The sequence below is a fragment of the Urtica dioica genome, chromosome 7 (assembly GCF_054948205.1).
Source record: "Urtica dioica subsp. dioica isolate 48M chromosome 7, U.dioica_male_clone48M_v1_H2, whole genome shotgun sequence".
Taxonomy (NCBI): Eukaryota; Viridiplantae; Streptophyta; class Magnoliopsida; order Rosales; family Urticaceae; genus Urtica; species Urtica dioica.
The window spans coordinates 38,186,831-38,211,437 of record NC_142762.1 but is presented as its reverse complement, the minus strand read 5'-3'; the positions used below and the strand labels follow the sequence as shown (position 1 = coordinate 38,211,437).

Below are 24,607 nucleotides of genomic sequence, written 5' to 3'. Positions count from 1 at the left end.
GTTGATATGCCGCCAGAATTTTGTTTGTTATTACGAAGTCAAAATGTGAAGTTTCAATTAAATTTTATGGAAATATATCTTGTGTGAGTGTGACTCTCTTCCCATTTTATTTCCTCAAAGTTTACTGAATTAAAAATTTCCGATATATAAGCTTTAAAATTTTAATTATAATAATTTTTTTTTATTAAAATGGGAAAATTAGAAAAATAATATTTTAAAAATGTAACATTTGTAAAATAGTGGCTATTTAAATTATTTCATAAATATAGTATTTTAGTTTTTCCAAATTACAGACAGTTATTAATTGAAACTGTAAACAATAATTTTTTTTTTAACAAAGCTTAAAATAGTAAAAAAAAAAAAAAAAAAACTATAAATATAACTGTTTATAACTTTAAAAAAAAAATCGAGATAAAAAAATGTAATCACGTTATTCTTGGGATAAAGTTCGCAAAACACACCAACAATTTCCACATTCTGTGTATCTGTTGGGTGTGAAGAATGGGCCAACCCAGGAACTAGGAAAGAGAGCCCAGAAGAGTACGACATGAAAAGAGGTCGTACGGTATAAAAATCTCTCCCCGTTTTCTCTTCCCCTGCAAATCGCAAAACCCTCTCTGTAAATCTCTCTCTCTCTCTCTATTTCTCCCCGAGGGGCGTACGTACAGTTCAGCGATTCATCGAGAGAGAGAGAGAGAGAGAAATGGGAGCTGGGAGAGAAGTACAGATAACGCTTGAGGGAGTGAGGGATAAGAATGTGATGCAGCTGAAGAAGCTCAACACCGCTCTCTTCCCAGTCCGATACAACGACAAGTACTACTCCGACGCCCTAGCCTCCGACGATTTCACCAAGCTCGGTCTGATTCTAAACACACACACTCTCTCTCTCTCTCTCGTCATCATCATCATCATTATCATCAATATTGACATTCATTACCGAATTCCTTTTGCTTGTTTCGTCCTTGATTTGTTACTAAGAAAAAGACAAATTGCAATGAAAAGTGAAAACACACCCGCTCATTTGCCCCCAATTTCGTCAGACCAAGCGTATAGAAATCCCTAAAGAGAAAGGAATTCTGAGCTTGCTTTTTTCATTTGATAAAATTGTTGCAGCTTACTACAGTGATATATGCGTGGGATCGATCGCTTGCCGGCTCGAGAAAAAGGAAGGCGGCGCTGTTCGCATCTACATCATGACTTTGGGCGTTCTCGCTCCTTATCGTAGCATCGGAATCGGTCTGAACCAACTCTCTCTCTCTCTCTCTCTATGTATATATATATATATATGTATATGTGTATCTAGATCTCTCTCTTTCTCTGCGTGTGTGTCAAGTTCAGCTTGTGTGAATTGAATTGTTTGAAGGGTCGAAGCTGTTGAACCACGTTCTGGATCTGAGCGCGAAGCAAAACATACCGGAGGTTTACCTGCATGTGCAGACCAACAATGAGGACGCGATAAACTTCTACAAGAAGTTCGGATTCGAGATCACCGAAACCATTCACAACTACTACACCAACATTTCTCCGCCGGACTGTTACGTCCTCACCAACCACGTCGCTCAACACCATCCCAACAAATAGTATTTGTTTTTGTTTTTTTTAAGCTTCGCGAGGTGATCATAAAAAGTTTCCGATTGCGTCCATTAGTAGGTCGAGTCTTTAGAAACCCATCATCAGATTAGTATTTTACTCTCTTTTTTTTTTTTTGTTTCCCCCATAATTATTACTAGCATTCCTTACATATATATCAAGCAGACAAGCTTCCTTACTCCGTTGATAATACAACTGGTGTCTGATTTGGTTTTGGTTTGCCAAAAAAAGTTTTGCGCTTTGAGTTTGATTACATGTCATGGTAATTACTAGCTAGTTTCCATGGCTACTTAGAAAGAAAAGAAAGGAATAAAAAAGGATAGTTCAATAATATTGATGTGTGCAACTAATATTGATGTGTGTAAAGGATTTACAGAAGTACAAGATAAAAGCTTTATGATAACTCTCATTGTTCATTGCTCAATAGGCCAAGCCTCCAGAAAAGGCATCTCCGTCGTGAAGTAAACTCTCAGTGAGCCAATACCCGTCCCACGAACTGCCTACTCTCTGCAACCCCAAATGCTTATAAGAACCATTTCCAAGGTTTGATCAAATCAGTTTTACAGAATTTTTATAGGTTTTGACAAAAAAAAAAAAAAAAAAGTCTTTTGAGACTGAATATAATAGGCCATTTGAAACGTAACCAAACCTGAACCATGGTGAATTCAAAGATTTCTTCTTCTTCTGGTCGGCTTCCTCTTACCCAGACCCGTTGTTTGAACCGGTTCTGCTCAACCGTTCCCAAGAAATATAAATATTATCATTATATATATATATATATATATATATATATTTTAAAAGTCGAGCTTAACAGATATTTATTAGGCCATGAAATACCTCCTCCACAAATAAGCTGCTCAACATCTCTCTCTCCTTGTGACCAAGTAGCACTCTGTATGTTGAGTGGTGAAAAACCCTCCTAAACCGTTCAAACTAAAACAAATACGAATCAGCCAACTAAATCTTCATTCTCGCTAAGAAGATTTACAATTCTACTAACCTGACCCAAATCAAAGAATGGACCAAAATATGTTGACCTTTCAAAAGGATCAAACCCTGCAAACTGTAATGGCAAACCAAACATATACTTGAGTGAAAAGAAAAAGCTCATACAAAAAAAAAAACAATACAAGGAATTTCGTTAGTATGACAAATGATATTACCCTGTACATAACTTCAATGCCATAATCTTGACGAGGTTTGTCGTTGTACTTCAGAGCGTCAAGCTGATACCGTACCGCTTCTTCTGCACTAAACTAGCAAACGTACAGAGAAACGACATCAAAACACAACAAAACCCGTCGTTTTTTTTTTGTTTCATCATTTTGCGTGGTCAGACTCAGAGGAAATACACTTAGTCTCGGTCCGGAAGGCCGTTTCTTGCGGGATTCAAGCCTGAAGAAATAGAACACAAAATTATGATGAATAACAAAAAAATAAAACGAAGCGAATATTTGATCTACGGTTCATCGGAAAATTGAATCAGAAGAGCCAACCAACCAACCAGTCTTCGGAGAGGAAATCGGGAATCTCGGCGGAGACTCTGAAGCGAACCGGGGAAGACGTCGTTGTCGTCGAAGGTCTGGTGGTTCTGGAGAAAGAGAGGGACTGAGCTGGCGACGACGAGAGAAACGAGAAAAACGACATCGTTTCTGCTAACTCTCAATCTTCTATTCTTATTCTCTCTGGATTTTAGAAAAGGTCAACGTATTTGAGAGGACCAGGTTTCGTAGTCAACGTTACTTACCGCTGGGATTTTGACGATCCAAATGACAAGGCATCACTAATTAAAAAAATGTTTAATCCCCCAACTTTGACACGTGTAACCACATGACCCTCTAAATTCGAAAAATAGCATATGAAACCTTCAAAATCTACATTGGTGATATTGTGCCCCTACCGTTAATTTTTTTTAACGACCATTTAGTATTTGGTCACATTTTGGTTATATTATTGTGATATTACCTAGTTAACCTTATAAAAATAAATTAAAACATTAATAAATAAATTAAAACTCATTTTGCTCTTTTTCATTTTATTTTTTATCAGCAACTCTCTCTTCTATTATCGTCGTGTTCTTCTTCTTCTTCTTCTTCTTATTCTTCTTATTCTTTTGTACAATCTATACTTATTTTCTTTAATAGAGAGAACTTTTCTTTTCTTGTACCTTTTGAAATATGGAGCGTAGACACTCCGATGACGGTGATATCGAGCAGAACCTTTGTCGGAGTTTACGACGGGCATGGCAGCCAAGAAGCTTCCAGATTTGCGAACAATTTTATGCGAATTGGCCAAATCGAGACTTTGGGTTTGGGTTTCAGGGCGTGAAGAATGTGAAGAGAAAAGAATTTTTCCGATTGAAAAACAAACCAAAAGTTGTTGATCCGAATCTTGAGCAACATTAGAGAATTTTAGCATAAATAAATCGATTTCAAATCTTTGTTCTTTGGGAAGCACGGGTCCAATCCTGAGTCCAAAAACAAAAGAAAAAAGCTTCGATTGTGATTTGGGGATGTTATTGTCTTCTACAAAACCAAAATCTCATACCAAAAAAAAAAACTCATCTATTGTTCATCAATGACGTGAACCCATGGAGTATCGAGAGAGAGAGAGAGAGAGAGAGAGAGAGAGAGAGAGAGAGAGAGAGAGAGAGAGAGAGAGAGAGAGAGAGAGAGAGAGAGAGAGAGATGTTCATCTTAAAACTAATTGATACTAAGTGGAGAGATTTAACTGATATATAAACACATGTTCATTCACACACACAACCAGTGTGAGACTTTCTCACTCCAATACTCCCTCTCACGCGTAGCGTGACTAGACCGAGTAACAATCCCCCAACGCTTTGCGTGGACCGGGCCAAATTCAAGTTGTGTGAATGGACAAGACTCTGATACGATGTTGAATTCCATCTTAAATCCAATTGATATTAAGTGGAGATGCTCAACTGATATATAAACACATGTCCATTCACACACACAACCAATGTGAGACTTTCCCACTTCAATAAGAGAGAGAGGATGAGTATAAGTATGAGGAGACATGTACATTTTATTCGATGTAAGATTACAAAGACCTGGATGCTATTTTTTAGACTTGAGGGGATATGTTGTTACACGTGTAAGAATTGAGAGAAAATATATAATTAATCTTTAAAAAAATTATTCGATTACTTTTTACGTTACAAAAAAGCAAATATTATGATACATCATATGCTTATTACAAAAAAACATATGTATATTTATATTACAGAAAGCCTTTAAAAAAATACAAAAAAACCCAATAAAAATTTATCGAAAGCTTTTTTTTTTTTTTTTTTTTTAAGGCAGCTTCAAAAAGCCCTTTCAAAAGAACAAATTCCTATAGTTAAAAGAATAAACTCTTATAAATCTTTGTAAGTTTAAGTGTTTATTGAAGAGTGATTCTTAGCATAGTTTAGTTGATAATTTCACTGCTACGTAAAGTTGCCAGAGTCCTATTTAAAAAAAACTGTTGATTGGAAAAAAGAAAAGAAACAAAAAAGCGTGGCATTTGATAGAAATTAGTTACACCCGAAAACTAATTCAAATTGCAAGGGGAACCATTTTTCTCGATAATTTGACTGCCGTGATAAAATCGTCGTTTCCCTCTCCACAATTCAATGTCGTTTTCTTCAGGTATTATAAAAACCGCGCGCTTAAACCTTGGAGACGGAGACAGACACAGAGAAAGAAGATGCACATCGCAGTCAGAAACATGAATCGCCGTTTCCGGCGTTCAATGCGCTCCGCCGCCGCGTCTGCACGTCCCTTTGTATCCATTTCTCTCTCTCTCTCTCTTCAAAATTATTTATGCTTCAACTACGATTTCGCTAATCAATCTCTCTCTCGTAGTACCCACTCGGCAGAAGCCACCCGCTGCGGAGCTTCTGCATCTCCTCCGACCGCCCAAACTCCGCCTCCACAGCCTCCGGTTACTCCGAATTCGACCGCCATGGCCAAACTGGAAGCTCCGGTTATTACCCTGACCAACAATTCCGACCTATTCCACCGCCGGAATACTACCCTAACCAACAATTTCAACCTCCTCCACCGCCGGAATATCACCCTAACCAACAATTTCGATCTAATCCATCGCCGGAATATTTCCACAACCAACAATTCCAACCGCCTCCACCGCCGGCGTATTACCCTAACCAACAATTCCGACCTATTCCACCGCCGGAATACTACCCTAACCAACAATTTCAACCTCCTCCACCGCGGGCATATTACCCTAACCAACAATTTCGTTCTAATCCATCGCCGGAATATTTCCACAACCAACAATTCCAACCGCCTCCACCACGGAATCCACATTTGAGCTATCCTGACTCGCAGTCCACTCGAAATCGGTCGATGTTCCAGAAGAATCCTCCAGACTATCGGGCTTGGGAGTTGGCCAAGACGACTCCGTGCACTTCAACTGGTAATCGATTTTCGCTTCTTTGTATTGTCAATGCTGTACATCTATTTGCAGTTATGCGTGTATTGATTCAGTTAATTTTGTTTGGTTTGGTAGATCGGTTTACAGTGCTTTCCTATAATATACTCGCTGATTACCTGGTCTGGGAACACAAACGTAAGCTTTACTACCATATTCCTGATCGCGTGTTGGATTGGGAACGGAGAAAGAGAAACTTGGTTTTTGAGCTCGCATTATGGTCCTCTGACATTATGTGCTTTCAGGTTTGAAGGATTTTTTTTTTTTGTTACCTGGGAAGTATTATTTATTGCATGACTGTATCATCAGCTAATTTATGAACGTGAAGCGAGTGTTGAGTAAGAAGATTTTGATATGTTTGTATAAAGAGTGTAGAACATATATGTAGTTTGTTTTGAGGATATGGTTTTGGTGTAAAATTTTACTAATTTTGCTTTTTATGCCTAAGTTTTCGTTAGGAAGTAGAGAAAGGGATCTTTTCTTGACCTTTCGGGATTAAATAACACTTAGACGGTTGATTCTTTTGTAGCTTCATTTTTTTTAATGTTTTTGCAACGATTATATTCTTCTGAGGATTTAAAGAGACTCTATGTAGACTCATTTTGGAAAGAAAAAAAAATCCCAGGAGGTTGATAGGTTTCAAGATTTGGAGGAGGAGTTCAAAGAAATTGGGTACAACGGAATTTGGAAGGTAATGTGAAGAAAATATGTTGTAAAAGGATAATGAACATATACGACAATTTGACCGATTTGCTCTGTAAATAATGGAGAGCTTATCATAGGTTTCTGATTTTAAACAGAAGTACTATTTTATCATTGTATAGATACGGACCGGTGGACCAATTGACGGCTGTGCAATTTTTTGGCGTAAATCAAGGTAAAATATGTCCTCTCGAACTTCAAACAGCTCAGTTTATATACGCGGTATAGAGTTTGTCTTATAACAAGTGACTTTATAAAGTGTGAGTATGCTAATATTGTTTCAAAAAATAAACCCATCGATCAGTTTAGTGTCTGATATCTGCTACGTGTGTTGTTTCCTCGACTCAGTGTGACATTTGAGGATACTGTAGACAGGATATTGTTACGTGTGATTTGGATGTGACAATTTAATCACCTTCATGTTAGATTCAACTTGGTCCACGAAGAATCAATCGACTTCAACAAGTTTGGACTCCGAAATAATGTTGCACAAATTTGTGTTCTAGAGGTACATCTGAGGTCATCTTTAAATATATATATATATATATATATATATATATATATATATATATTTTATTGTTTTCGCAGTTGATATTTTCATGATGACTGTCTGATATTTAAATGTTATTTTTCTTTCTTGGCAGCTGCTCAAGCAAACCTCTGGCATTTCTACATCTCCAAGGTATTTTTTTATAACTTGCATTCTCTCCTTATATTCATTCTACCATTCCCGATTTTACATGTCGAATCCCATTTAAAATTATATTTAAAATGAACTTCCTCTTATGTGGATAGGGTTGCTTTATTTAATATTAAGCTGGTTGATTTATTTGCTTTCTTGACCTGTTGTGGTCAAGATATTAAGTTTTTTTTTTGGGTTGGTTAGTCAATTGACTAGTACTCGTTATATTTCTAGCAGCTTGATTTTAAAATGGAGATGTCTATTATTTTTTCTTTTTTTTCTTTTTTTTTTAAGCTTTAGCTCAGAACCATTTTTACTATTTGTTGTACTTTTACTTCAGGTCTCCACATTTATATAATTAACTGATTATAAACTTTGAATTTTGAATGGGTTCTGTCAATCATGTCCATATTTGAACTCTCTTTTTGTTTCCTTGGACAGACTTCCTCGTGTCTACTTTTTTCTGTTTCCTTTCCTTGCTAATCTGTCAAAAAATTTAAATTGGTAGCAACTAATGGAGGGACTAAGCACATTTTCAGAAGGATTCTGGAATGGACAAAAGAAAAAAGCAAATATAAGTCTTAATAGAGCTAATAGAACGGGTGAACTGGTGATGTCCCTCGAAAATAGTAGATGACAATTGACATGACATGCTTAGCTGACTACTCAAGTATTTTATCCTCAGTCCAAATGTATAAATCTGTAAATTTTGTTTGCAGCTTAACAGATTCCAATAAAGTTGTCATTTGTAATACTCATCTGCTTTTCAACCCCAAACGAGGAGAAATTAAGCTTGCCCAGGTATTTCCCTTACATATACTGAAATAGTGACTTTTGCATTCTTCTGATGGTAACCGTTTCCAGTTTTTGTCCGTGCCTTTCTTAGAAAAGGTTGTTTAATAGTTTATTCTTAAGAATACCCGTGTTGCAAGGTGATTAGTCTACTACTTTTTGTTCCTATGTCTCTTGGAAGGTTAGTGTCGTACTCGAGTTTCCTCATTGAAAGATTGCAGGTTCAACGTCACAACAATTAGAAAATAAAATAAAATATACAGTGTCAGAGAGAATGAATTGGCTATGGAAAAAAAAAGTATTTACCTTTATTAGTTCTCATACAAAATTTTATTCTAGAGATCCAGTTTGGATAACAAATTTGCTTATTGATCATTCGGCTACCCTGCAGTATTAGGTCTGGCATATGTCTTAATGTTGTAATAATTTCGTAATGAAGCATATAATCGCATATCGGTTGGGTATCGTGAGGCATACTCTGGTGGATAGTTATTTCGTTTGAGCTCAATTTAGTAAGCATTAAATCCAATTTGATAAGATCCCAGTAGTAAATTATGCTCGTATCTCTTCATTCTTCAAACAGGCCAGGATACTCCTTGACACGGTTCATGCTGTATCAAAAAAGTGGAATGATGCTCCAATCGTTCTTTGTGGAGATTTCAATTCTGTACCAAAGGTGCTCACTAGATTAAGCGTTTCTCTAAGATTGTGGTGTTTTGGCATTTTATCTTATTCAATGTTTATAATTATTTTTGTTTTCCTTGTACCAGAGTCCTCTGTACAATTATATTTCAGACCAGAAGGTAAAGTTGTAAACACCGTCACACACACACATATTTTATGTTAAAGAAGTCATGAGATTGTTAACATCCTTCTACAGTTAGATCTGTCTATGATTGGTGGTAGAGATGAAGTGTCTGGTCAAGATTCTGCTGAAATTCGCCCGCCTTGGGCAAAGAAGACCCCCAGGTATTTTTCATATATATCATTGTTAACTTGTTAATTACGATCCGATTTTGGATAAACCAGAAATCTGAATCAAAAGCTTGACAACATACAGCGCTTTTAGATCTGGAAAAAATGTTCCTGATCCATCAAATGTTCATTACACTGGAGCTCGCATACATAATGAATCAACCTTGGACCCACCAAAATCAGATTTTTTAGAAAATAATGTTGAGATTGTTCACTTAGTGGGAAACGCCCCTGGGCTCGAGTCTTGTAATGTTGCGGATGCAAATGAACGATCAAGCGAGATGAACCATGCAGACCATGAGGGAAAACTAGATGAGGCGAAAGAAGAAACTCAGCAGAGCTCTGCGGATAGAAGCAGATCGGCTTGCTGTATTTCCAATTCCGAGCTTAGAGACGGCATAATTGGATCCTCTGGGAAAGTTGACTCATCTCCGTCAGTAATGTCTCATCCTGAAGTGGATCACTCGTCCGAGACCAAAGTAATTCATAACTTGGAAATTGGATCATTTGATGAAAATTCTGATACTAGTAATCATCCGAAGGAAAGTATCAGCCATTCTCTCAAGAAAGATGGCTTAAATCATTACCCTCAGGTAAGTTTGAGCGATGGTCAAGGTGGTTTCTCAGGACCAAGTCAAGCTGACATGTCATCTACACTTGTTAGCACTGAGCAAGAAAAGATTGCCGATTTATTTCAAACTGAGTTTGATGGAGATGAAGGGAAAAATGAGGATGAAGATGACTCTACATTTTTATCCGCGTTGCATCACAATGACGGTGCTTTTCCACCACATTCATCTAAAACCGGGGTTCAGGAAAACCAATATTCGGATTCAATTAAAGGTTCTTCTGATGTTGGGCAAAATTTCCCCGAGTCAGTGGGATGGGTTCCAGATGAACTAGAAATTGCTACCGGTAGAGCAGATTGTACTACTTTAGAACATCCTCTGAAACTCACAAGCACCTATACTGAAGCCGAGGTAAGCGACACTTAATAACTATTAGGGAATGGCCAAAGTTGGATGTTTCTGATTTCTCGCCCGTGCAGGATTTATTCGGGATACGGGACTCAAACGGAGAGCCTCTCGCGACCACTTACCATAAGTGTTTCCTGGGGACTGTTGATTACATTTGGTAAAGTGCTCATAAAGTTCTTGCTTTTTTGGTGTACTCTTACCTGGAATTTCCAATCTAATTATGAATACTTATAGAAAGAAACTCATGTAACAAAGCTTAACACATTCTTGTTTTATTAAATGCAGGCGGTCAGAAGGCTTGCAAACTGTCCGGGTTCTCGCCCCAGTCCCAAAACATGTCATGCAAGAAACCAGAGGATTTCCAACAAAGGTAAGCTGTTAATGAAATATATCCGCGGGTGTTTAAAAAATATGGTTGTGATATACTATTTTTCGCTGAAATTTTCAGTTTTAATAAACTAACACGTACTTGTTATTTTGCAGAAATGGGGTAGTGACCACATCGCGTTGGCTACCGAGTTAGCATTTGCTCTAGATCAGGCAAAACAATAGTACCAATGTTTAATAGCTGTGGTACGTTTTGTATTTCAGTAAAAACAGTGGTATGGGAATTAGCAATCATATTGGTAGAAATGGGATTACTCCTCATATTGACTCGAGATCTTTGAGGATTACCATCATTATTCTGATTCCAAACCGGTGAATCATATTGAGGCTTCAATCATATTCCGTGTCCTTCGTTTCATGCAATTGCAAAATGAAATAAAATTCTCAGGCCTAGTTAGGATCGATCACAACATATTTTTTATTACTAGTCTTTGTCTTCTTGCGTCGGGAATGTGCCCCTACCAAGATTCTACCTGATGGATTTTACATGGTTGTGGAAATGGTACAACTTTTTAATTCTTGAAGCATTGTCCACCAATTTGCAGTTTTGACATTGATATACTATCTCAATAATTTGAGGTCTTTGTTAATTCTATGTTTAGTCCAGTGAATCAAACAGAATCTCCTTGCTGCCTGGCCCCAATTGGAAATAAGAACCTTGTTCTAAGTTCAAACACAATTTGACAGGCTGTATCCATTTTATGGTTTAGGTTCACAAAATAGTCGTTTCCAAATTCCTTGCAGAGCAATGGGGCCACATTTCATTGGAGTCCTTAGTTCTCGCAATGATTTTATGCAGCTTACCAAGTTGAAGATTACACTAGAAATTTCATTTTTTTTAGCGACTTTTCACAGGATTTGGCTGGAAATGAGTTATTACGGTGGGTAGCGTAAGTCAAAATTTCGCCTGAAAATGGTTGGCTTTTCTCAATATATTAGTCATCAGTGAGTGAAGGTTCTTACAGTCTATGATTATGATTGATACTTATCCTTCTCAACCGTTCAAAATCGATTGCACGTTACTCGGATGATCATGTTCACTTGACCGCATTCCATAGACCGTCTGCAAAAATTGGGTCTTCGTCTAAAAAGAGCTATACTTCATTCAAACAAACTGAATAGAACTAACAGATCGTCAATTCATGATGGTTTTGATGAAAGTATATCAGACCGAGCAGCTCGCTGTGGGCTATGGACTTTAGACAGAAGAGATCCACCTCGGGTCGAAGTTCCAAGGCTCTAACTCTTCCCAAGGTTTTTTAAGATGAAAATGAAGGACAAGTTATCATCAGACACACACTGAAGAACTTACTTCAAATACAAATGAGTAGAGCCAAATGTTGCTTGGTTGCATAATTTTTGGGGACCAGAGACGGAATGTTGTCCAGTTAACCGCACCATTAGAGTAACATGATGCTAAGGAATTTCGACTACATTGAAGAACTTTACTTCACACAAACTGAATAGAACCAAACAGATCGTCAATTCAGGTAACCACTTTAACAGGGGAGAGACAGAGAATCAAGATTCCATACATATAATATAAGATATACGATAATGAGAATGTGAAGAAGAGAAAAAACAGAAAACAATTCACTACTTAGATCACCGAAAAAAAGCTAGTTATTTCCGCAGCCTAAATAAGAGAACTCGTCAACAATTAATAAGATATCATCAGGCAAAATGTACACAGTCGCACTGTATCTCAATGTTATAACTAACCAACATATGATAAAATTAAAAAAAAAAAAAAAAAAAAGACAATCATAATCATCATTTCATAAACAGCAACATGACTTCTACTCTTTGGAGGACTTGTTGATGAGTGACTTGTGGATATGGGGAATGACACCGCCGCCGGCGATGGTTCCTTTGATGAGAGTGTCGAGTTCTTCGTCCCCACGGATCGCAAGTTGGAGATGCCTTGGAGTTATACGCTTCACCTTCAAGTCCTTGCTCGCATTCCCAGCCAACTCCAACACCTCCGCGGTCAAGTACTCGAGGATCGCCGCCGAATACACCGCCGCGGTCGCTCCAACTCTTCCGTTCGCCTGAACCCTAGTCTTCAGAAGCCTGTGGATTCTGCCCACCGGAAACTGTAACACAGACATGCTTTCAAGTATGAGATTTAAGAGAAACACACGTTTTTAAACACCCCAACAGAGCTATTGTCTCACTACAGGCATCTTTGAATCCATGACTAGGAACCAAAGAGAATGAAATAGCTGAATGTATGTTACATGGGGGTATTATATCTAGAGCGGTGATAAAGCATTTGTGATATCAGCAAGTTGAATGTGTTATGTGATAGAAACTAGGAAGGAACAAATAAATAGAAACAGAAAGCTTGTTGTTATTCTGTCCAATGAAATTCATACTTGGAAACCTCATATACTTCAGATAATTCTTGAAAAGCAAAATCACTCTGAAGCTACAAAACTATGCTGACCCTTAATTTCTAATAAGCTTCAATACAAACAAACTTCATTCTACTCAATCTACAGACCCATTAACCACGTTCGCGTGACAAAAATAAACACATGGAAAACCTTAACTCATCACAAGCCGGTGGATTCCACCAATCGGAAACTGAAGCAAAAACATTCTCGAGGATGAGATTTAAGTAAATAGGACACAACTTTTCGAGGAGAGATTTCTATCTCTCAGACACCTCAACTGAACTTGTGACGTGAAAGAGAAGATGATTACCACTCGTCAAACATCAACGAAACACAATTTTGGCTTTCAAAGAAATCTGGGTTCAAGAGAGTATCGTCTAACTAAAGATTTTAACTCTATGACTTGGAACCAAGACAATGAAATTACTGAATCTTTGGTGGAGCATAATAACAAGTAAGGTGATCAGCGAGCAATCTATACGTGATACAGTTAGGTATCGATTTTTAATGAGTTGTTTCATTGGCAGAAACTCGAAGGGATCAAATAATTGAAAACAGAAAGCTTGTACTGATATTATGTCCTCCGACATTCATACCCAGAAACTTATGTTTTGAATACTTCCCCAAGCAGATTCTTGACAAGGAAAAACACTCAGAAGCTACAGAAATTTCTCTTATCCCCAATTCTTTAAGCTTCAAAAGCTTCATGGTACTCAATCTACAGAGTCCGTTAACCAAGTTCGAATAAAAATAAAATTAAAACCAGAAAACCCTAGAGACCAAAAAAGTTAACCCTGCCCCCACAAAAATTTATGTTACAAAAACCCAAACAAACAAAGAGATCCACTGCAGAACAAGCAAAAATTTATAACAATCATGCGAAAATGTTCGAATTGAAAATAGATCGGACATAAATCACATACGGAACCCTAACCCTAAAGAAACTAAAGTTTAAAATATAAAATTAAAAGCCAAAAGAAAGACAGGACAAGAAAGAAAAAAAAAAGGAAAAGCAGAGAAAGCAAGAGAGACCTGAAGACCAGCGCGAGAGGAGCGAGAGATAGGCTTCTTCTTGTCCTTGTCCTTGTCTTTGTCCTTGCTAAGAGCTGGGCTTTTACCCATTGTCAAACCCTTCGCGCCCTTTCCAGACATTTTGGCTTCGGTTCGAGCTCTGAATCGATGGAATCGAAAGAGAAGGGTTTCGGGGTAGAAAAATTTGATCGGGGACGAGGAGAGAGAAACTTCTGGGGTTATTTATTTTGTGGCTGTATACCCAAATTACCCTTATTTGTTCTGGAATATTACGAACTAGATTGTCGCTTTTTGTTCGATTTTTATTTATTATTTTTTAAATAAACATGTGTTAATAACTTAATATTGCAGGGAACATAGGGAAATTTTTATACTATATCATTTTTTTTTAAAATTTGAACTATGACAACCTATATTCTAAAATAATTTTTTACAATAAAACAAATTAAACGAAACGAAAAAAAAAAAAAAAACAACAAATAAAAAATTTATAAACATCAAGCTTTTTTTTTTTTTTTTTTACCTAAGGATAAAACTGGATACATTCTATTTAGTTTTGACCATTTATTAAAAATCAAAACTGAATTTGTTAGCAATATTAAAAATAATATTGATAGAAAAATACAAGACACATGCAAGGAAAATTAAAAAGAAAATAAACCAGAAACAGAAACAGGAAAACAAGGAAAGGTCGAGGCCCGTTTGACGGTTTCCTTGAAGCTTTTATCGCCCTCCCACGGGTGCTGGATTTCGTGAGCGAAAGCCTCCCAGGATACAACGACTTCTAGACGAGCAATGCACCACAAAACTCGGCTTCAGCGAACTAGAACCAGAGCGTCAGAACCTATCACCAGACTACAAAACAAAAACAATTTCAAAGAGAGGGAGAGAGGAGTGTTTTCGGTTCTGTCCGAATGAGAACCCAAGCCTTTCTTTTATAACCACAATCCTGAGCGAATTTGAACAAGAAAACGCCCAGAGTAATAGCACTTGAAGGCAGGCACTTAATGCTCCAGAATTAAACCACACGTGAATGCACGTCAGTTAAGAACGTGAGCAGCCTTGGACGCTCGCTCAAAAACGTCTCCATTATGCATTTATCCCATGCAGAATAAGTTATGTTATGGAATTAAAAGAAATCGTAAGTGAACTTTGCAATAAAAAGTTAAGGGTAAGCCCAAAGAGCCCAAGGCCCAAGCCCGAGCCCGAGACATTCCCGGGTCCGGGTCCGGCCCGGCCCGGCTCGGCGGCGGCGCGCGTGTGTGTGCGCGCGTGAGGGGTTAAGAGATAACCCACACACACTCTCCTCTCTTGCACTTGCTTGACCACTAAAGAGAGAGGATGGTATATAAACACTACCACAACACACTTACCCAACCCATGTGGGACTTTTGCAATTCACTTTATTTCCACATGACTAATGTGTTCTTTAAGCATACTTTGAGCATCAATTTCTCATTCATTATAGTAATGATTTTGGCAAATAAATAATCAATCTTATACCCAACGCAACGAGGAATAAGAATACGCAAGAATTAACAAATTCCGATGAGTGGACCCCACTCAAATATTAGCCACAAATCATCCATTTACTTGTAAATAAAGCTTATTATTTACAATTCTTCCAACAGAATTTTGGATTTTCAAATATTGAAATTCGATTATCCTCGCTTATCCATTTATTTACATTAAATATTCAATTTTAAAATTGTTTTTGATACTACTAACCCTTTAATAAAATAAAAAAAATCGGTTAAACGGTTTCAAAATTAGTCCTGATTTGAAATTGATTTTAAAAAGATTAGTTATTTATGGTTTCAAAATTGATTAATCAAATCGCACTAAATCTCATTAATCGGTTTTAATTAATCATTTTTAAAAGTAGTATCCGATTCACAATAATTTTATTGACAGTTGTTCAAGGACTAGTGTTTACAATTTCATACACTTAACATCTAACTAATTTAAATGATATTATTGAAATTCAGTCATCTATATGACCGGTTATTATATGGGCATAGTAGCAGTATAGCCAATACAAACTTAATTTTGGAAAAATAATCATCGTTTTGTATATTTTGCATTATAGTCATACACTCATATTAATCAGAAAAATCAAACTATAATACTTTTCATTAAATACATACTGTATATAATAAATTAAAAGAAGAAGTTTGAAATAAACAAAGATATACACGGCAAATCTACACAACACAAAATCAAAGAAAAAAAAAAGTAGAAAATTTTATCACTTGTTCCATTTCCCTAAAGAAAGAAACAAAAAGCCACGCTTCACATTTTCTGAAACTTCATTTCCAGACTAAAGGGAAAAAAAAGAATAAAAAAATATATTGACATTAACACAAATATATTCACAATATTAGCAAAAATAAACAAAAATATATTGATATTAACATAAATTTTACATAAACATTAACACAAATAAAAACAAAAATTCCGATCGGACACACATAACCTCCCTCGCTTTTGCCTTCTCCCACTCTGCCCGAAGCAGCGACTCCGAAAAAATACGCAAGCTTGCTGCAGGCCAGTAATTTGTGAACCCAGGTGGAGAAGGATGAGAGAGAGAGAGAGAGAGAGAGAGAGAGAGAGAGAGAGAGAGAGAGAGAGCAACGTAGCCCCTAATGACATTTTTTTTTTGCTTTATTATATAACAGCACGAAACAAAAGAGGTGTGGATGTAAAACAAACAAATGTTTGGTACAAATAAGTTGTTATATTTGTTGAGGCTAATTAGTTTTGCACAATTATTTTTTTGGTTCTATTAGGTACAGACATATTTACAGTTTCACATTCCTATATAACCAAAATTTCGTAAATCTTAGCTAAATAGTCACGTCCATAAATACCCCACCAATTTATTTCAATGAAATAGCAAACCAGGAAGGCCACGTCATGCTTGTGACTATTTACTTGAGATTTACGATGATTGATTATTGAGCTACTGCACTAATTGCTACATAAAAAAAATCGATGCTATATAATACAAAATAAATTCGAATTTTGCTTTCCCTGTCTAGAATCAGATACCTTTTTGGGCCTTACAAGCATATGTATTTATGCCATCACTAATAATATTTGTACAATCACAATGTTTTGAAGTGGAAATAACCCTAATAGCATTTTTGTAAGTTTTTCTTAGTGGTTGGACTTTTTATTTTTGATAAATAATTTTTTAAGTGTCCATTTTATCTGTTAACTAAATTTCAATAACTGTTGACCATATTTTAATAACTGTAAACAAGATTTCAATATACTAATATTTTGAACATGTTTCCATAAAAATTAATCAAATTTTAATAGCTGTTAACCGGATTTCAAAAGTGTTAACTAAATTTTAATAATTGTTGAACAAATTCGAAACACAAGGTATTTTTGTCCATAAAAATATAAAAACGATTATTGCTGAAATATTTTATAAGCATAAGTGATATGAAAAGTGACGCACACAAGTTAGTTATGTAATTTTTCTCATATTTGAATTTGATTTTCGTGCTTCAGGTTAAGATGAGATAGGCCCAATTGACGTTCTTCCTTGGTTGATTCTCCTCCTTGCAAGTTATGGGCCAGGTTATCCGAGGCAACCTTTCGTTATTCATTGATATAATAAACAATTTGAAATAGCTCACTGATTATTACTTTCAATTAAAATGATAGCATAACTATTCAAATATTAAGCATAACAAATAATTAGTAAATTAGTCATATTTACATTTTTTAAATTGTTAATTTTCACGTCCACGTATTTACACCCATAAATTAACTAAAATATCACATTTTATTTTCTGTTCAATATATAAATAAAATGTGATATTTTAGTCAATTTACGGATGTAAATACGTGGACTATTATTTTTTATTACTAAAAACTAGCTAAACAGAAATTCAAAAGTGTAAATATACCTCTATACCTAATTGACCCTAAAAAAAAAAAAATTGAACTCGTACCTAACTCTCCTATATATATATATATATATATATATATATATATATATATATATATATATATATATATATATATATATATATATATATATATATATATATATATATATATATATATATATATATATATATATCAATTTACGTTTTTTTTTTTTTTTTTTTTTTTTTTTTTTTTTTTTTTTGCATGTTTAGAGTAACTACTAGTACTAGCTAATGGAGTGGACGAGTGAGGTTGACGAGGGCAAAACAGGGATTGTGGTGAGCGTCGCGGTAGAACCAGACTTGAATGACGTCGTCTAGCTGAATTCCGTTGTCTTTGACGAGGGTGGACCAAGTGCCGTTGAAAATATAGTTGGTGGAGGTATTCATGTCCCACTTCTTGAACGTGATATCCGATTCCTTGAGTCGAGGATCGAGAATCTTCACTCTCATCCCCGGGATTCTGTGCTTCACCTTTCTGGAAGCTTCCTTAGCCTCGCCGGAGCTCAGAAACTCGCCTTCCTTGAGCGACTTGTTCAGCTGATTGATCGGCATCAAAAGACGGCTCTGATTCTTTTCAATGTCGGCGTTCTTGATCGCCTTCTGTAATATCAGCCTCAATGATTCGTTCTCCATTCCGATTACGCTCCTCATCCTCTCAGGCATCTCCGGCGGCGGATCCGGGCCATCCTTGAACCTATTCTCCTCGGCTTTTTCTTCCGGAACCTTCTTCGCTCTCTTCTTTGGCTGCTTCTTTTGAATACCCTTGACTCTCGTCTTCCGTTTATTTGCATCTAGGGTTACATCGCTGATCACTGCTTCGGATTCTTGATCCGATTCTGATATGGTCAATGAAGCGAATGAGATCACCGCTGTGTTGAGCCTTTTTTTGATCGCCGATCTCATCTTCCGAACTGACCAACCGGTTTGTTGATCAGAGGCTTCGTCGAACTTCTTCTTGATATCGTTCTTGATCTTGTTCATGATGGACTCGTTGATTTCTATGTTCTTTGACTTCAAGAATCCAAAACAAGCTAACATGCACAGGCTAAGCTCTTGTAGGTCTTCCATTGCCATTGATTGGGAAATTAAGGTAATAGTTGAGAGAAAGAGATTAGATTGAGAGAGAGCGATTAAAGTGATGATTTGTGTATGCGCGTAAAATACGTGAACTGATGATCAAGGGTATTTATATACGAAAGTAAAAGTCGACTATGAATATACGTGAATCCTAAAACCATTCAATTAAATTGTTTAACCCTTGTTGGATTAGGAATCCGACGAGAGTGGCTGTGTTACCCCATGCCACGTGGCTCTATATATTCCACTCTATATGTCGTTAGGTAAGATTTTGGCTTTATAAATAATACTTCTTTATATCTTCTTAGCACATGCGTCTATTTGATGACCTTCTTGTTCCAACAAATTTGACTTCTAACTAGTGTAGATACTGGCGGATTTAAAAAAAATTAGGAGCGATAAATTAAAAAATATTTTATTTAAGCTAAAAATATATAAAAAAAATGGAAATATCTAACAATATTTGTATATGGCCAACGTTTGAAATTCTTGTAATGTAACCACACGTTTAAAATAATTTCATTGCATGCCTCATTTATGCCTAAACAAAATTGGTGATATAAGTCTTTATTATTATTAATTTAAATTAATTATAATTAACGGCACGTGTAAATATTTTTAGTAAATCACGAAACAATTTTTGTACACGCAACCTCCACCTTTTCAAAATAAAAAAGGAAAAGAATTTCTGCCTCCACCATTTTTTAAAATTTTGTAATTAAACAAAACTCAGAAATCGCTTGGAAAACTTGAACGAAGCTGAAGAAGAAAATCGAAAGTTTCATAATGTGATTTCCTGAAATTCTAGAAATTTCCAGGCAACTTCAAAAAACCGCCATGAGCGACAAAGATGACGATGAAGACGACTCCAAAGTGTTGTTATGTCTTGCCATCGAAAACGCGGACCAGAGGGACGTGGAATTGGCGTTCGAGAGCGCGGTGGAGTGCACAAATTCAATATCCGGATGGACGGGGCGAAGATGGAAGCTCTCGGCGATCGTTGTCTCTGCAATGCAGCAATTCAAGGATGCAATGAGTGATGTCGCCCTTAACAAGATGATAAGAGGTTTCATACGTGATAATCATGACTCTCGGACTTGAATTATAGCGAGTTCTCGTGTGTTTTTGATGGCTTTAGTGTGTTTATGATGATTCGCAAGTTCAAATGGGTAAAAGAGTTGCTAGAGGTTCTTTAGAGTCATTTCCCGACAAAATGAAGGAACTAGGAGTCGAAACAAGTCAAAACGGAGCACGAGACCCGAATGGACGAAAATCTGGGACTCCACACCACACGCAACTCTCTGCATGTTGCACGGAGTGTTCGAAAGTTTCGAGTACGAAAACTTCAATTATATCCGAATCTTTTGATAAATGGTCCGCTCTAATTTGAACTCCAACGAATTCCTCCAACGAGATCATAACAAGTGGTATAAGAGATTTTGTTTTATCAAGGTTCCACTCTCATTCTAATTGTTATTTCTTAGTATTTTAGTTTCTACTTTTTTATTTTCTTCTTCTTTTGTATTAAGCAGCAATTTCTCAGAAATACAAAAGAAATATCTCTCAGAAATACTTGGACGACAATGGCAATACAACCCGAAGGTATCACGCAACGGCTTCACCAATAAATATGCCTTCCACTACAGCCACCGTGATATCACGTTGCCACCACTCACTCCAAAACAAGTTCTCAAATATCAAACATAAAAAATGAAAGAAAAACGAGAAAAAAAATCTCTCCGAAATACTTGGACGGCGATGGAAATACGATCATAAGATATCTCACAACGGCTTCACCAACAAGTACATCTTCCACTACAACCACGGCGATATCACATTTCCACCACCAACTCCACAACAGGTTCTCAGAGATGAAGCACACACAAAAAAGTGAGAAAGAAAAGAGTTTGAGTTGAGGGCGAATCATTCTCGACACGGAGGAAATGATGAGGACATCACAAGCATCCAAAATGAAATGGAAAGACCAACGATCTAATTTTGGTCATTTTATTGTTGTTTTCTTTTGGGTTGTTTTTATGCAAGTATGCAAGTGTGTATCTCATGCCTAGTAGCTATTTACTTTGGGGGTACAATATTCTGGGGTTTAGTTCTTTAATTTGTGATTATGGGTTTTATTCATTCAATTGGGACTATAACCATTAAATTGGACAATATATGCATTGGCTGTTTTAGGGAAGGTTATTTTCACCATAGATATGTTTGTAAGCTTGTTCTAGGGACAGATTGGAAGCTTTGATCGATATCATTTATGATCAAGTGATCGTATAGAGTACGTATTTTAACAAAACAATAATTTCCACATCTAATACACGTACAAATAATTATTTCTATGTTTTCGCAAACAATTCGACAATGCTCTAAGAAAGATTCAACTACATTCACATATTGTAATATTTCTACGAGCCGATATCCATATTTTATCCATAATTTATCTACGGTAAAATGAATATATATACTTCAAAACAACACTCAACAACTAATGTCCTATAACACACACTAAATTTCAACCAAGATTTAAATTGTCGGGAAAAGTCGTCGAAATTACGTCGGCATCGCGTCATTCGGAGGAGTTCGGCAGTTTTTATGCGTTTTGAATTTATTTGTCGTCGAAATTGCAAGGAATTGTCGTTTTTTTGTCCATGTCGTTTCGTCCATAAGTGTCGTTCGGGTTAGTTTATAAAACACAAAAATTCGGGATATTTCCAGGAGAAGTCGACGCAGGAAACAAATTTTTTTTCTCTCACTCAGCTCGCCAAGATACACCGACACAACCTCGTCATTTCCGTCACGCCCAGGTAATGCCGATTACCTGTGTTCAAAATCAACAAAATTTCGGAAATTTCGGCTGAACTTCGCCGATTTTTCGAGATCTTGCCCGAAATTTTGTGTCAGTAGATTTGAATTTAGTCCATTTTCGTATGTAAATGATTTTTTTGTGAAATATTTCTTCATGAAAGTTGTTTATATTGACTCCGTGTTCACATATGTTTTTTCAAATTTTTTAAACAAATCCCGAAAATTGAAGCGTTAAACAATTTTTGTTAGAAATAAATCAAATTCCGTGTTTATTTGATTTTTGTTGTGATATATTTGTGAATGGAAGATGTTTATATTCAATCCTTGGTTAACATATGTTTTTTTCAAAAAATTTCAAGAATTTCCGAAAATTGATATTTTAGTAGTTTAGATTTAGAGTTATGTTCATGAAAGTTTTAATTGGTATTCACTAAAAGTTTGTTTGTGGTCATGAAATTCAGATCTATGTTTATGTTAACGGATTTGAAATTTGAAATGCTCATGAATTGTTCATGAAAATATCATACAATTGTTAATTGGTATTTACTAATTTGTGGACGAAATAATTGAAAAAGATGAAGGCGTACAAAAGCATTATACGAAGGTGGCGGGGAACCATAATCATTTTACATGCAATTATTGTGGAGTGACGACAAGAGGAGGGAGCGTGACTCGTATGAAACTTCATTTGAGTGGAAACGACCCAAAAAAGAATGTGCGCCGGTGTGAGAAGTGTCCACCAGAAGTTAGAGAAGAGATATGTTGTTGCTACAAGAGGCATAAAAGAAGAAGAAAAATAAACACACCATAGAGGAGACAATTCGAAGAGAGATGCGTGCGACTCTTGGTCCAGTTGATGAAGAATGAGACTTCGATGCTGAGATGGAGTGTGACCTATACAAGGCAATGAAGAGAAGTCGTGCAGACGCTGCTGCGGCAAATTGGAGATCCGGTCCTGGTGGAGGTTCACAATCGCATCGTGATTTGGGAAGGGGGACGTAAACGACTGCACCCTCTCTTTATCGATTAGATAGTGCACAATAAGCAACCCTTAATCCGGGGGCAAAGACGTCACTGAAGAAGCGTTTGGGTAAAATTGTAAGTCGTTTCTTCATTCACGAGAGTGTACCGGCGAACAAAGTGAAGTCCCACCATTTTCAGAATAAGATGCACGAAGCGTCGGAAATAGGTAATGGTACTTGTAATATGATGTAACATTTTCAAATTGTTTGTTTACAGGTCGTGGTGTCCCTTTACTTTTACCGTACGATATTCATAACACGTATCCTTGATTTCAACATTAAAATAATGTCCTGTACCCTAGCACACTATCAATTTCAACATAAACCAATAGATATTTATCACTAAAGGAGAAAAACAACAATATCTATATCAACAGTCAATAAAAAATAAACAATGTCCTATACGTACCCTACCAAACTTTCAATTTCAACATTAACTAATTAGCATCTATCACTAAAGGAATCGACATAATAAAAAAAAATGACACCCAGATCACAGACACAACAAAAAAAAACAATTTTTTATACCTATAGAGTCACTCAATAATGTCCACGAGACCATTGAAAAAAAAAAACAAAAAAACTTAACGCGATGAGAAGCTTGGCTGTAATTAAGCACGTAGCACGTACGGTCGGAGTGGCAGGGGTACTGATTGACGAAAAAAAAACTAGTATATAATAAATATTGTTACGGACATGTCGTGAATGGCTGTAATTTAAATAGTATATAATAAATAGTGTATTGGCTGTAATTTAGTTTCATATCGACAGCAATTTTTTTTTTTTATTACTGATCATAGAAAAAAAAAAGGAAAAAAATAACAAACCTTCAGCGACCAAGGCCGTTTTGATCCTTTGGAACAACTCGATGAATTTATTAGATCTTTTTAGGAGGCCCCAATGAATCTTGAATGCCAGCGGCGGAGTCAAAATTATACTAGCGGCGCAGTGACAACTAGAGACATGGAACTGAAAAGAAGAAACTACGATGGCGTGAGTTTGACGACGGAGAGAAAAATCGGAGAAGAATAAATGGCGGCGTAGGTTTGATGAGCAGCGCTCTAATATTAATCGGAGAAGCGAGAGGAGAGGAAAGATAGATAAGATTTCGCTATCTCCCAAACGATAACGATTCAAATACAGTAATTAATAACTTTCAGACTTTTAGGCCTTCAAACCGTGCCCAACGATATTTTAAAATACCTAGAGATGGTCGGAATAGCAAAGGCCGGCAGAAGCTTCCATGATCAAGAGAAGAAACGACGGAGGCGTGAGTTTGGTGGAGTGAAGATAATTGCAGAGCAGTTAGACCATCTTCAACCCACCAATTTGGGGTGAGATTGGACATATTTGGATTTGGGGTGAGATTGCTCCAACCCACCCCAAATTTTAGATAAATTATATATCACCAAATTTGTGGTGAAATTATTCATCCACCCCAAATTTGAGGTGAAACTATTTGTAATTACAAATCCACCCATAAAAAAATTAATTTGTAATTTAGATGCTAATTTAAATAATTTATACAAAAAAATACATATTATCAATTAAAAAAGAGAGTAAATAATATGATATTGATAATAATACATAACATTAATTAAGCACAATACAACCAAATAAAATATATACCAATTATACTAATAATTATACAAATACAATCTTGAATAAAAATTAAACTTACAATGTACGCCATATAATAGAAAAAAAATACAAAAGCATGCATAATTCAAAATAAACACACAAATTACTT

The 24,607-nt window shown here is 36.2% G+C and overlaps 4 protein-coding genes across 4 annotated transcripts; 2 read left to right on the top strand and 2 right to left on the bottom strand.

The window, feature by feature from the left end:
* The first annotated feature begins 577 nt into the window (after window positions 1–577).
* LOC149391356 (Acyl-CoA N-acyltransferases (NAT) superfamily protein) lies at window positions 578–1,845 on the top strand. The gene is made up of 3 exons (XM_089620810.1): window positions 578–857; window positions 1,114–1,236; window positions 1,364–1,845. Exons 1-3 carry the CDS (start codon window positions 704–706, stop codon window positions 1,579–1,581), a joined length of 495 nt encoding a protein of 164 aa, XP_089476936.1. The 5' UTR covers window positions 578–703; the 3' UTR covers window positions 1,582–1,845.
* A 65-nt stretch (window positions 1,846–1,910) lies between these two features.
* LOC149391355 (DNA-directed RNA polymerase subunit beta) lies at window positions 1,911–3,362 on the bottom strand. The gene is made up of 7 exons (XM_089620809.1): window positions 3,095–3,362; window positions 2,943–2,985; window positions 2,754–2,846; window positions 2,591–2,653; window positions 2,428–2,523; window positions 2,240–2,317; window positions 1,911–2,097 (listed from the first exon to the last, which is right to left on the bottom strand). The coding sequence occupies exons 1-7, from the start codon at window positions 3,235–3,237 to the stop codon at window positions 2,011–2,013; spliced, it is 603 nt and encodes a 200-aa protein (XP_089476935.1). The 5' UTR covers window positions 3,238–3,362; the 3' UTR covers window positions 1,911–2,010.
* Window positions 3,363–5,258: 1,896 nt separating this feature from the next.
* On the top strand, window positions 5,259–11,197 carry LOC149391354 (DNAse I-like superfamily protein). Its single transcript, XM_089620674.1, has 15 exons — window positions 5,259–5,379; window positions 5,460–6,033; window positions 6,127–6,293; window positions 6,674–6,739; window positions 6,873–6,925; window positions 7,177–7,258; window positions 7,395–7,432; window positions 8,152–8,233; window positions 8,808–8,900; window positions 8,995–9,027; window positions 9,105–9,193; window positions 9,285–10,179; window positions 10,248–10,333; window positions 10,462–10,546; window positions 10,660–11,197. Exons 1-15 carry the CDS (start codon window positions 5,302–5,304, stop codon window positions 10,726–10,728), a joined length of 2,490 nt encoding a protein of 829 aa, XP_089476800.1. The 5' UTR covers window positions 5,259–5,301; the 3' UTR covers window positions 10,729–11,197.
* A 945-nt stretch (window positions 11,198–12,142) lies between these two features.
* LOC149391353 (putative histone H2A variant 3) lies at window positions 12,143–14,211 on the bottom strand. Its single transcript, XM_089619045.1, has 2 exons — window positions 13,995–14,211; window positions 12,143–12,659 (listed from the first exon to the last, which is right to left on the bottom strand). Exons 1-2 carry the CDS (start codon window positions 14,112–14,114, stop codon window positions 12,363–12,365), a joined length of 417 nt encoding a protein of 138 aa, XP_089475171.1. The 5' UTR covers window positions 14,115–14,211; the 3' UTR covers window positions 12,143–12,362.
* Between the last annotated feature and the right edge of the window lie 10,396 nt (window positions 14,212–24,607).

Coding starts and splice junctions, on each gene's coding strand:
- LOC149391356 (XM_089620810.1), top strand. CDS start 704: ATGGGAGCTGGGAGAGAAGTACAGATAACGCTTGAGGGAGTGAGGGAT. Junction 858..1,113: donor CGACGATTTCACCAAGCTCG/GTCTGATTCTAA, acceptor AAATTGTTGCAG/CTTACTACAGTGATATATGC. Junction 1,237..1,363: donor TTATCGTAGCATCGGAATCG/GTCTGAACCAAC, acceptor AATTGTTTGAAG/GGTCGAAGCTGTTGAACCAC.
- LOC149391354 (XM_089620674.1), top strand. CDS start 5,302: ATGCACATCGCAGTCAGAAACATGAATCGCCGTTTCCGGCGTTCAATG. Junction 5,380..5,459: donor CCGCGTCTGCACGTCCCTTT/GTATCCATTTCT, acceptor TCTCTCTCGTAG/TACCCACTCGGCAGAAGCCA. Junction 8,901..8,994: donor ATTTCAATTCTGTACCAAAG/GTGCTCACTAGA, acceptor TCCTTGTACCAG/AGTCCTCTGTACAATTATAT.
- LOC149391355 (XM_089620809.1), bottom strand. CDS start 3,237: ATGTCGTTTTTCTCGTTTCTCTCGTCGTCGCCAGCTCAGTCCCTCTCT. Junction 2,986..3,094: donor GATTTCCTCTCCGAAGACTG/GTTGGTTGGTTG, acceptor CTATTTCTTCAG/GCTTGAATCCCGCAAGAAAC. Junction 2,524..2,590: donor CATTCTTTGATTTGGGTCAG/GTTAGTAGAATT, acceptor TATTTGTTTTAG/TTTGAACGGTTTAGGAGGGT.
- LOC149391353 (XM_089619045.1), bottom strand. CDS start 14,114: ATGTCTGGAAAGGGCGCGAAGGGTTTGACAATGGGTAAAAGCCCAGCT. Junction 12,660..13,994: donor CCTCTCGCGCTGGTCTTCAG/GTCTCTCTTGCT, acceptor TCTGTGTTACAG/TTTCCGGTGGGCAGAATCCA.